The sequence below is a fragment of the Monopterus albus genome, unplaced genomic scaffold (genome assembly GCF_001952655.1).
Source record: "Monopterus albus unplaced genomic scaffold, M_albus_1.0 scaffold20.1, whole genome shotgun sequence".
Classification (NCBI taxonomy): domain Eukaryota; kingdom Metazoa; phylum Chordata; class Actinopteri; order Synbranchiformes; family Synbranchidae; genus Monopterus; species Monopterus albus.
In genome coordinates this window covers 1,769,398-1,781,913 of record NW_018127900.1, presented here as the reverse complement: position 1 = coordinate 1,781,913, position 12,516 = coordinate 1,769,398, and the positions used below count along the sequence as shown (strand labels likewise).

At 41.4% G+C, this 12,516-nt stretch overlaps 1 protein-coding gene across 1 annotated transcript in view; it reads right to left on the bottom strand.

Annotated features, from left to right (window-relative positions):
- LOC109956645 (lipoxygenase homology domain-containing protein 1-like) overlaps positions 1 to 12,516 on the bottom strand; it is a 29,210-nt gene that overhangs the window by 16,262 nt on the left and 432 nt on the right. The window contains exons 3-22 of the mRNA XM_020593940.1: positions 12,303 to 12,495; positions 11,942 to 12,179; positions 11,455 to 11,509; positions 9,047 to 9,407; positions 8,020 to 8,134; positions 7,475 to 7,555; positions 7,117 to 7,301; positions 6,760 to 6,858; positions 6,489 to 6,637; positions 5,332 to 5,455; positions 4,590 to 4,699; positions 3,873 to 4,013; positions 3,662 to 3,797; positions 3,050 to 3,210; positions 2,867 to 2,953; positions 2,412 to 2,547; positions 2,163 to 2,317; positions 1,259 to 1,413; positions 1,067 to 1,143; positions 786 to 982 (exon numbers count right to left, since the gene is read on the bottom strand). Of these exons, the coding sequence (XP_020449596.1) occupies positions 786 to 982; positions 1,067 to 1,143; positions 1,259 to 1,413; positions 2,163 to 2,317; positions 2,412 to 2,547; positions 2,867 to 2,953; positions 3,050 to 3,210; positions 3,662 to 3,797; positions 3,873 to 4,013; positions 4,590 to 4,699; positions 5,332 to 5,455; positions 6,489 to 6,637; positions 6,760 to 6,858; positions 7,117 to 7,301; positions 7,475 to 7,555; positions 8,020 to 8,134; positions 9,047 to 9,407; positions 11,455 to 11,509; positions 11,942 to 12,179; positions 12,303 to 12,495 (2,955 nt within the window). The remainder of the gene's footprint in view (positions 1 to 785; positions 983 to 1,066; positions 1,144 to 1,258; positions 1,414 to 2,162; positions 2,318 to 2,411; positions 2,548 to 2,866; positions 2,954 to 3,049; positions 3,211 to 3,661; positions 3,798 to 3,872; positions 4,014 to 4,589; positions 4,700 to 5,331; positions 5,456 to 6,488; positions 6,638 to 6,759; positions 6,859 to 7,116; positions 7,302 to 7,474; positions 7,556 to 8,019; positions 8,135 to 9,046; positions 9,408 to 11,454; positions 11,510 to 11,941; positions 12,180 to 12,302; positions 12,496 to 12,516) is intronic.

Below are 12,516 nucleotides of genomic sequence, written 5' to 3'. Positions count from 1 at the left end.
GGCCCCATTTGGCCATTATCACTTAGGGGTGTACTCACTTTTGTTGCCAGCAGTTTAGACATTAATGGCTGTGTGTTGCGTTATTTTGAGGGGACAGCACATTTACACTGTTATACAAGCTGTAGACTCACTACTTTACATTGTAGCCAAGTGTCATTTCTTCAGAAATTTGAGGGGGTGTACTCACTTCTGTGATATACTGTAAGTATGCTTTGACGCTGTTCTTGGCCTTCTGGCTCTATTATACACAGTAAAGCACTTAAACAGGCCATAAGTAGTAAGTAAGTAAGGCCATTTCTAACACAGTTAAGTTTGAAGAATCTCAACATGTGACATATGGTAAAGCTTGTAATTTCATTGGCTGAAAGAGCTGTCCATCATCCAGAACAAAGCATGTGACTGGTTGACTATGATGACATAGAACACCGCACGGATCATGTTGTCACGCTGTGATAGGCTCACAAACACACTCTCTGGCAAGGACTGACCAAGCAGGGAGGCTATCACCTGGAGTGACCTCAGATCCCATTAGCCTGTGGAATTATAACACTGATTCAAATCAAGGCAACTCAGTGAAAGCAGTATCTGAAAATGGTTTGCACCATCAAAATCTTATGCACAGTTGATCCACAGCATCTTGACAGTATATGCTGTTAGCATGAATGGCTCCTGAATGAACCAAACTACAAAATTTCCAACTTTGTGTCTTTGGTAAATGAGGCTTGTCATAGCACTATCAGCATCAAATAGGAGAAATCAACATGTTTTTGCCTGCAATGTGTCACCTGTCCAATATCAAGGGTTTCCACTTTGAAGATGTCAGTGCGGTCCGACTCAAAGTAGTTTCCCAGGTTGTTGGTAGAGACCAGCAGCATTGTTTTACTGGTGTCACCTTTCTCACCGTAGAGCTTGACAAACACGTCAGAGTCTGTACTGCTACCAGAGACGTGGCCTGTCTTCACTGAGATGTGATAGTCAATGTCTGAAACACACAAACAAACATAATCAGGTCAATGAAGGTCAAATTCAAATATTAGAATAAACTAGAACTGCATTTAAGACTTACTGTAAAGACGTTGCCCATCTGCAAATGGCACCAACTCTCTGACAATCTGCCCATCATCCTCATTGCGGTCCAGCCACCTGCACAATACATGACACAAACAAACTCATCTCATCTATTACATACACACACCTGAGGCTGCAACTACTATTAAGCACATGTTTTTGTTGCATATTCTCACTGAGACTAATGCACCTGTAGCAGGGGAACTCAATAGTCTCCGTCTGCCCCTCCTCCTTTATAATCACTTTATCAACGAACCAGCCGCAGCCTCCCCCTTTGCCGTCGTGTCCAATCCTCACCCTGCGGATCTGCCCAATGGCCACCGCCTCGACTATAAACTCATCCAACTGGAAATCCACAAAAAAAGGAAGCAAAATTACATTTTAATAGCCTCTTATGTGTCAAGTAAGAGGCATCAAGACATTTTTTGAACCAGCAGTGTGATTATTGAATGCATGTTTCTTTACACTACAGTTTTCCTATCAGCATAGACTAATTTATGCATCTAAAAATTTCTGAGTAAGCTTATGCTAGATTAGAGATTGGACGGACTCCAAAAGGGGTTAAAGGCTGACTGAAATCCATAAACATATCCCCCAAAATTGTCACTGTTGACATCAACACCAGAAACCGCATGGATCCACCTCACTGGTTAAGTGAACATTGATTAGTGATATTTCCAGTGTGAGACAAAAGACAAAAGCAAGAATAGGTTAACTGCTTGTGTTGGCTTGAGATTTGTCATTTAATTTCCTGCATAAAGAAGAAAACTAGAATTACCACTTTGCGGTTGTATGTCTCCACCAACCAGTCAAATTCATGAGAATGCGAGGTCACTGACCTTGACCATCAAGCTCTAATCAGTTCATCCTTGAGTCCAAGTGGACACTTGTGCTAAATCTGAAGAAATTCCCTCAAGGTGTTCCTGACATATTGTGTTCACAAGAATGGGCAGGACAGATAATGCCTGCAGCCGCGGCTATCGCCGGCATGGAGGCAAGAAAACAGGAAGGATGTGAAAAATGACAATACAAAGTTTTCTTCCTGAGACTTCAATAAGCTCTATATCTAACAGTGATGTACTCATTATACCCACATTTCCTTTCTCAAACTTGTTGACGTTGTTACTGCAGTTGACCAGCTGTCGATCTCCGGTGTCTCCCTGGTCCCCAATCAGATTGAGAAAAACTGACGCATCTGTGCCGGCACCACTGACAGACCCTGTGCAAACTGTTACTCTGTATTTGATCACTGCAGAACAGAATAGCATGGTGTCATCAGGTTTAACATTCATCTCTACATTTGGCAAAGCAGACTTTTAGTTTCTCATGGCGAGTACAGATACAGGGCATCGGTTCAGCGATTAGCTCTCCAGTGGCAGGTAGCTCCCTCACGACCTCGTTATCGTCTTCATTAGTGTCTAGCCAGCGCTCACAAGGAAACGTATACTTTTCCTTTGTTAAAGTCTTCAGCAGAGTAGCCTAATTGCAGAAATACAATGAAAAGCTTGTTTGATTTAATATGTGAGCGGGTGTCTGGATTTCAAGACTGGATGAAATCCCTGAAAATCCTCTGAACCTTCAGTCTCCATTTTAAAAATACATACTGTCTTAATATCCTCATGTTAAAACACATGCCTACAAATGAGCATATATAAATTACAGAACCAAAACAGAATCACAAAAACTAATACTGATTATTATTCAAAAATGCATGCACAGATATGTTACAAATTGGGCAAATTTTACTGATTTAATAGCTAAAGAGATTGTACTGTTGTTAGATAAGAGATTCCATCACCTTGCTGAGATGCCATCCTGTAAAAGGATGTCTCTTCTCATGCCAGATACGGAGCTTAGTCAGCTTTCCCAAATCAGGCAGTTCAATCTGTGAGGTTACATCAGGATAAGAGCTCTTTACTAAAAACATTCATTATCTTACCTATTATGTATATGGAATAGAATTACAGTACAACTTACATACCATAAACCTGTCCACCTGCCCCTGTTCAAAATTGTCGGTCTTATTGTCCAGTTGGATCTCGTCTGACTTGCCCTTCTCTCCGTATACCTGGAAGTAGATTTCTGCGTCCGTTCCTGCATTGGACAGGTCGGACGTCCAAATCCACAAGGACCAGGGGTGCTCTGAGGAGAAGCAGATCATCCTACTGTCATTTTTTTGTTAGTGTCACCCCTCCCAGTGGAACCCATAAAATGGTATTTTTGATTGTTTAAAAAAATCTTTGAGCAAAAACTACCATGTTGAAAACAGTGATTGTAGCAGGCAGCTTTTGTGATTTGTGTTCTTGTGTGTGAAACAAGGCAGTAGCATAATAGATTTATAAATAAATGTAAACAGAAAAAAACTAAGCTAATGCATTCAGTTGTACAGCATTCTACTGTACAAGTTTGTGGGCCAGGAGAAAACCAATATAATATGTAATATATTGGATGACGTTTCAAAAACAACAGGAAAAACAACACAGGAAAATGTCTGATGCATATAAGGGAATTCAGAATGTTGTTGCTGTGTTTCAGGACATAAAAAAGAAAATCAGAACTTGCTGCTACCCATAAGTAGTGACATTCAACTCACTTTTCTGTCTCTTCTGCCTGAGTGAGACCATCTCATAGAGCTCTCTCTCTATCAGCCCATCTCCCTCATCTTCATCCAGCCATTTACTGCATGGAAAGGTCTGCTCTATACCAGTGAACGGACAATACACCACCACCTGCAAAAAACATCGACTTAACTGAATTTATTCACAGTAAATTACCAAATTGTAGTGTTTGCATGTTCAATGTACCTTCTCACAGAACCACCCAGCATTGAGTCCTCCGTTGTCATGTCCAATGGTGACTCTGCTGAGAGGACTGAGAAGCGCAGCAATCTCAACATTAAAGATGTCTGTCCGGCCCTGCTCGAAGTGTCCTCCCTCCAAAAACACCTAGAGATCAAAATGTTACAGGAAATAGCAGCTGATCCTTATGCGCCCAGAAGAGATTGAATCAGATTCATACTCAGTGTTCTGAATCAATAAACACAGACTGGGAAATTAATGTTACAGTAGCGCCGTTTTAATATGCAAAATGCATTGCTTTGGGTCTTTGTTTGGGAATTCAGCCCCTTGTGTTACATAAAAATGTACTGTCTGTAGTTACGGGAATATTCAAGGTTACAAATTGTGCATCAATATCTACCTTATATGGACAAAATAAAGCAGCAGACACAGAAGCTCAAAGTTCACCAACTGAAAAAGATACTCCAACACTGGCCACACTATTTACTTTGTGAGTTACTTTTTTGAAATGAAGAGCAAAAATACCAAATAATGAGCATTTATACCATAAATGTCAACAAAGTAAAACAAACAACATCTGATTTCTACATTTCACTTCAGTAAATATATTACTGCAGACATCCATTACTTAAGTGCAGGGTCTTTGTCTCTTCTGCTTCATACAAATAAAAGCTGACTACTTCTCCTGGAGATATTTTTTTAATAAGTTCTCTAGTTCATTACCTTGCCACTGTTTTTTATGCCTTTTGTGCCGTGCATCACAATGTGGATCTTGGAGTTGGTGCCAGCACCATGGATGTCTCCTGTCACAATCTGGACATTGTACACAATCCCTGGTGGGTACAGTTACATGTCAGGCCACTGTGGTTCGCAGCACCCGTACTCCCTAAGGAGCTGAGCAGGAACTAGGTAAACCAGATCCAAACACTGATAGTCTGATCCAAGAGTTAATGATCACACAGCAAGCCACTGGCCAGCTGGATAGGAAACACATTTGTTTCTTTCTGGACTGAATAAAAAGTTATAAATAGCTAATTATCTGTTCCCTAGTTTTTATACGTTATCTTATCATCCTTTATGCAATACTTTTTAGACCAGACATGGATTACTATGTCAAAAAAGAGCGATTCAGTTCAAAACACTATTTTATTACTTATTCAAACATTTCCCCTGTTCTGTAGGTTCGAGTGTAATTAATGTGTAGCTAATGAGCTGATGGCTGGCTAAGCTTAGTGAACATCACGGTGAACGATAGGTTGGTCAAGAAAGCAGAACTGGCCTATTGCCCCCTCTTGTTAACATAAATACATTACACGGGAGTCTTGACTTGATATTGTGATCCATTTGTCAGTTTTCATGATGCATGTCGTCACAATATATTGTTCCACAATGCACTATTACACCCCTAGTATGTATGACAGGTTACTTTTTTCATAAACTAATTTTGCCCAAATTTCATCCTCACCTGTGGGTTGAGACCCTCCTACCAAAATATCCCTCTGGATCTTCCCATCATCCTCATCAGTGGCAAACCAACGGTTGATGGGGAATTCATAGAGTACTTTGTTTCCCAGGTCATCCACAGCCACCTGTATAAAAATCAAAAATAAGAAGAATTTTAAGAATCATAGCCTGCCCGTGATGGAGATCTCTTGCACATACTGTCATAGTGAAGCATTATAATTTTTGAGATGATGCTGCAGAGGCCATCAGTATGACTGGTCCCACAATCTGCTGTTACAGCTACTGGACACAAAAATTACACGTCACCCTTTACACTCTAGCAGGATGATTACTGACATAACTCGACTGTTGCTTCATGCTGAGTTGTTTTCTATGAGTCAGTTGATGCATTTATGAACCGTTTGAATGAATTAAATGTTTTACTTTGTGTACTATACGCCTATGAAGGTTAGAGTATAATAAACTTATCAACATACCATATAGTATACACGTTTAAACACATTTCAGTAGCAATAACAAAAGCAAAACCAAGCTCATCTGTTTTTGCTAAATGACAGTTTTTACTCCCAGCTACATCTCAGGATAATTATCAGAGTGAACTTAGACAGCAGCATAAACCATATGTGAAATGTAAACAGGATATGATTCATTAATGCTGGCACTGCTGAGCTTAGGTGTCAGTCTGTGCTGCAGTAACCAACAAAGCCACCAACTCGTCTGTGTGTTGTAAGGCAATCCCCTGATGGGGCACGGTGTCCCTTTACACAGATGATAGAATGACGACGTACATATGTGTGTGTGTGAGATGTGTGCATGCTTGCGCCTGAATGACATCATTGCTCGCGCTGTATGTGTTGAAGGAGCAGCGACACCAGGCTCAGATGAGAGGACTGTGAGGAAATAAGAGGATCACATGTCTTAAGTACTTCTGCAGAGGTTGAACTGAGAGAATGAGGTACAGTAAGACTGAGACCGAGTTTTGTTTCAAGATGAGGGGCTGTAAACCGCTTAAGTTACATGTGATGTAAGACATGAAAGTAAACATGTTATTTAATAATCTTAACTGACGAAGGGGCCTTAATTCTGAACATTTTATAGTGTCTTACTTCCAGAAGAAACACAGTCTTCTATACAACATCTATTTTATCTGTTTCTCACCTTGTCCACAAACCATCCTGCTGAGGAACCTTTGTTATTATGGCCAATGGTGATCTTCCTAATTTTACCCAGGTTTGGCGCATCAATGGTGAACTTGTCTTCTGTGCCTTTTTCAAAGTTATTTTTGTCACTGTCAAGTCGCCTCTCCCCTGTTATAAAACAATGATCACACTTTATCAGCTAAACTCAAAATACCTGACTGCACCAACAGTGGTACTCACTTTGGGAAAAGGTCAACTATTTGACCCCATGTGTGACATGTGTTACTTACCTGTGTCTCCAAATTCTCCAAAGATATTGATGAAGACATCTGCGTCTGTCCCACTGCCTTTTACGTCTCCCGTGAAAACACTCACTGTATACTTGTTATCTGGAAAATAAGGACCAGTAGTTTTAAAGAACAGCTAAAAAACAAACTTTATACAAAGCTTCAACACAGACAGTCAAACCCATGCAACCACTGTGTGGGAAAAAATGATGGGATAAGAGTGATTCATTTAATTATTCACTGGAAGAAATGGGGATGCTGCAAATACTAACTTTCTAAAAATAAATAAGGACTCTGTTACATAATACTAAGATCAGTGAGTGCTATATAATTTTAGACTTGTGTGTATAGTGCCCATACATTTGGGCATGTCCATGGGGTCCATGCTGCCCAGTAGGTCTCTGACAAAAAGGCCATCTCCCTCTGTCTTACTGAGCCAGTTGTTACAAGCAAAGTAGAACCTCAAGTGAGGCCTAATCACATCCGTGACCACCACTCTGTCCAGGAACCAGCTGGGATTTAGGCCAGTGTTGTCGTGCTCAATCCTGGAGCAACAAAAATATAACATTTTGATAAATTTTGTCTAATTCTCTTTGCAAACAAATTCAGAGAAGGAAATCAGTGTCCTAAATCTGAGTCAGAGTAAAACATGTCTGGCAATGTCTGTGTTACAGTGAAGAGCATCCTAAAACATATTCAGTACAATGATAAACACCACCTTATCTTTTTCAAAGGTCCAATGTTGTGAGTTCTAATTCTGAACACATCAGTTTTGGCCCTTTCGAAGGCTGTGCGACTCCTGAAATCACAGAATGAAAAACATTTAAAAGGCACCCTGAACTTCATCATCTTTTCACTTATCACTCTGCATAATTAAAAAATAGGAGCCTTGCTAACGTCTGGCAAAAACATGCAGCAAATCATGTCATGCAAATCACAGCACACAATCTGTGGTCTGAGCAGCCATTTTCTTAAACAACCATCACCACCACTGCATTAAGAAATAAATACCTCTTGTCTGTGCTGATAAAGCAGAGAAAAAAAACAAAAAAACAAAGTGTTAGTTCAAGCACAAGGGCCTACTTAAACATGGTGTCTAACTGGCTAATGTTATAACTGAGACTTGTGGCTAGAGCAATGTGATACACAAGTTAAATCTTCATTCTGTATTTGACCAGATTCTTCAATGTGTATTTGACCTTCATCCATACAAGCACAGTTAGTCTTAAATCAAAATTCCAGTAAGCGTTGAAGAGGACTTGCTTGCTAGCCAGGTGGACTTTGGGAGTATTGCCATACTCCCCGAAGAACGTGACAAACACGTTGGCGTCAGTGCCCGCTCCTCTCTCGTCACCAGTTATGGTCACCACTTCATACACTGCAGGGAGTAATGGTATAATACAAGTGTGTTTTCAGAAAGGACATGCACAGTGTGATTACAGCTGGAGAAAGTGTCTTACACAGGGCATGTGGCAGGATGGTAAGATGCAGTCATGGACAGATTATGGGACAATGGGCTCCTGGATACAAATATAGTAGGAAAGGGTCCCCACCCCTCATACATAGAGTAGGTGCAGGACACCCACACTGAAAGAAACACAAAACCACTACTAACAATGTGGCAGCAGCTCAGCTGCTTCTCTCTCTCTCTCTGTTGTTTTGCCTCTCTATGAAGTAGTTCTGTGTGTCACTGTGTACTGGTACTTTTGAGTGTTTTTGTGATTGCTGAGAGTCTTTGGAGTCATCTTCCATTGTTTTGTGGTGGTATTTGCATCTCAGTATGATCATTTAGCAGTTATATTGTTTCTTTGTTTTCATATTCTATCTCTTTGTAGTCATTTAATTGACTACATCCATACAGATATAACCTGCTTCTACATGTTTTTAGTACTTCTATCCTTATGAGAACTAGACTACAGGAAGAGAAGGTGTGAGCGAGAAACGTCAGTGAGGCTTTAAATTGGGATTTTTACATGTATGAGTGAGAGGCAACAACGAGAGCCAAAAAGGAACTATTAGGATGTAAAAACAGCCCTTTTAAAGATCAGGGAGTCACAGGTGTCATACAGACTGAACAGAACATACTGATGATACATTGATACTACTTCACTCAGTATAACGTTACCAAGAACATCAAACTAAAGCACAGGCACATTACTGCTGGAGCCAATTACAATCAAGGACTCACCTCTCCTCTGGTTGCTCTCTCTATCAATACTAATTTAGCTGTGTCACTTATGCAGCCTGCCCTTTTTACATTTTACATGTTTAGATAAAAAGTTTGCATTACCTTTCTTTTTGTGATACTCGTCCTCGTAATTCTCCACGCTTTCTGGCTGATAGTTACGTAACTCATTCTCATAAATTTCAACAAAATTTTCAGCCTTTTTCTTCTTGTTTTTTGTCTTCTTGGTGTCTTCATCACTATCTTTCTTCTCTGAACCTTTCTTCTTTTTTTCTTTCTTTTTCTTTTTCCCTTCGCCTTCATCCCCAGCTGCTTGTTCTTCCTCTTTCTCCGAGTTCTTGGATTTTTTGTCTTCACCTTTGGATTTTTTATCCTTTGACCCCATCTTGTCTTTCACTGAGACCTTCTTTGAGCCTTTCTTAATGGACTCAGTCACATCAGGGGGCTTTTCCCCTTTGTTTTTACTCTTGGAGGTGTAATTATCTTCACTGTCAGCATTTGCCGACTCATCGCTCAGCTCATCCCTGCTCTCCTCTTTGGCTTTCTTCTTCTTATCCTTGACCTTTTCTTTTTTTCTTCCTTCTTTCTTGCTGCTCCTCACATTGGGCCCTGATGCATTAGAACTGTATCCTTCTTCATCACTGTCTTCAGACTTTTTCTTCTTCAACCTTCCATCAACCTCTGACTCACTCACATGCTTCCTTTTCTTCTTGGGCTTTATTTCCTGATCCTCCGAGTCCTCGTCATCCACATCTTTGGTTTCTTCTTCCACTCTCTGTCTTGTTTTTTTCTTTTTTGTGGGCATCCTTAATTTATTTACTGCCTTGTAACCGTAACCGATTCCTGTGTGTTCTGGTGAAACTTGATTAAACTGACCCGTGACCGCACAGGAGTGACCCACTGGCAGGACAGGCCCAATTCTGAGCTCACAGACCGCTGTTTGGCAGGTAGCTAAGGAAGCCACTCTCTGCTGGTTATCCTGACCTACAACAGCAGCAGAGGCTCTGATCTCATTAAAAAATTATACTCTGCTTGCTGTCACCTGCCCAGAGGAGGAAGTTCTCTCTGGGAATGGAGAGCTGCCAGGAAATTCCAAATATGTATTATTTATGTTATATAGTTTGACTGCTGTAAGAAAAATAATAATAATTTTCAAAACGTGCAGGCCACCATACAGCTATTTACCATAGAGGAAGCTCTTCATTATATACTTCCTTGTGTGCATGGCTCAGTGATAATGAACAGAGTAAAAAGAAAACCATGTAAAGCTGGATAATAATTGTAACCCAGACCTTCTTAAGCTCGGACAGTTTGGATGGGAAGTGTCTGCCATCTTCAGGTCACTCTACAGCTCTAGAAAGATTCCTGGTGGTTCAACACTTCCTCTCTTTTCAAATTATTGAGGCAATTATTGAATTCAGTTAGTACTTAGCAAAATTATACTACTTTGTTTTATTGCCAAATATGCAACTGTCAGTTTAATAAATGGTGCTGTTTGTAGATGTTTGCATTTAATTTGAAGATCTTGACATGCTACAGGCTCCTAAACATCCCGTTCCACACATAAAATGAGAATTATGGTATATACAGTACATGCAAAGTGGAACTATGGTCAAAATCAGCACACAGGGTAATACTATCATAATCATAATTGTCAAACCTCGGCCACCTGGACTGCTTATCGAATATTAATTTCACTTTTTGGTGGTTAAAATGACAAATAAAATAAAAAATGTAATTTTGTGTGTAATTTCTAATGCGGCCAGCAGAGGGGAACACCTTATCATGTATCATTGTTTGCATCATTATCAACAGAGAACGAGCTCTGGCTGCATCATTGTGACAGTCTTAGTAAAATACTAACAGGTGATTTCTATTGTTCATGTACAGAATGGTAGACAATATGGAAATTGTGACTACTGTGTATCGCAAAATAATAATGCTAATAAAAAAGAATTTTCTGTCTGGCCAAGTGTTTGTCTCCACTCTCTGCAGTGTTTCCACTGACTCGTCCAAAGTGGGAGAGGTCAGGCAGTGCTCTGCTCTCATTTACTACAATCTGGCCAATAATGTTTGCACCTGTGAGTGGTCAGTGTGGCCATGTAGTGTTTTCTTATGCTGTAACCTTTTATTATAATCTGATTTATAAAATTGTATTATGACTAAACATAAACATTCATTTTTTAAGTTCCACTTTGTTTCATGAACCGAAGAAACTGCTGTATAAGTGGACACCTTTAAAAACAAATAGTCTTTATAAAAGTCTTAAGAGGTATTTAAATGAATCAGCAGATGTTGCATTTGGGATATTTATGGTTCTCGACACTATGATGAGCTAGCGGGGAAAAAAGACGGACCCAGATAGCTGGCTTCGGTGCAAGCAGTGATATTTATTTACAAAGTGAAACAGTGCAATGAGAAGTGGAGAGGTAGTTAGTGGTAACCGGGTGTTGATCAGCGGTGGGAGAGAAAAAAAACATATGCAGTCTATGGAGTGTTGAATAATGACAGACCGGGCTGCAGACGCTGGGGTCACTCCTGGATAGGTCGGGGTTGAGGTGAAGATGACTGCAGAGACAGGATATGGAACAAACAGTTAAAGGAGACTGTGCATCGACCTGTATGGTGGTAGCTGGGTAGATCCAGGGTCCAGAGAAGTGGTCTGTAGAGAGGGGGAAGGAAGCAGCGGGACAAAACAAAAGAAGGTAATACTTAACAAAAAGAGAGAACTATGACTGGTGTAATAAGTGCAAGAAATAAAACAATGATCAAAGGGGCCTGGAGACAGAGATTGAACTGGCAGGGGAGTGATCAGTGAGCAGGGTATAAGTAGGGAGGAGAGTGATAAGGTGCAGCTGGTGATAATCAAGGGAAGTGGGCAGGTGTGTTAGATAGTGTAATCAGGGAAGGAAAACTAGAGTGAGGAAAAGGAAGAGAGGAAGGTGCAGCTGGGCAAACCTGACAGGAGGGAGGCGGGGGCCACCGGAAGGAGGGACTCACCGGGGCCCCCCAGGCTTGTCTGGGTGTGTGCGGTAGAAATCGTGAAGGAGGGAGTCATCGAGGATGAAGGAACGGGGAATCCAGGACCGCTCCTCTGGACCATAGCCGTCCCAGTCCACCAGATATTGGAAACCCCGGCCCCCAGGGCGGACATCCAGGATCTGCCGGACGGTGTATGCAGGGCCACCATCCACCTCCAGGACAGGAAGTAGGCGGAGCCGGTGGCGGACAGAGGGGACTGGAGGAGACTGGTTTGATCTGTGAAACATGAAAAACAGGGTGAATACAGAGAGAATCAGGGAGGTTGAGTTTGACGGCAGTAGGGTGAATGATGTCCTGGATGGTAAACGGCCCTAGGAACCGGGGTGAGAGTTTGGGGCATGCTCCTTTTGGCTGCTTGCGGCGAGCCGCTTGTTCTGATCGGCCGTGCGCAGCAAGGCGGCCCTGGTCTCATCCCAGATGGCCTGACAGAGAGTGATGTGGGCATGGACAGATGGGACAGCTATATCAGTTTCGGCAGAGGATAGGAGTGGGGGCTGGGAGCCTAGGGGTGGCTGGGAGGGGGCGATTACAGG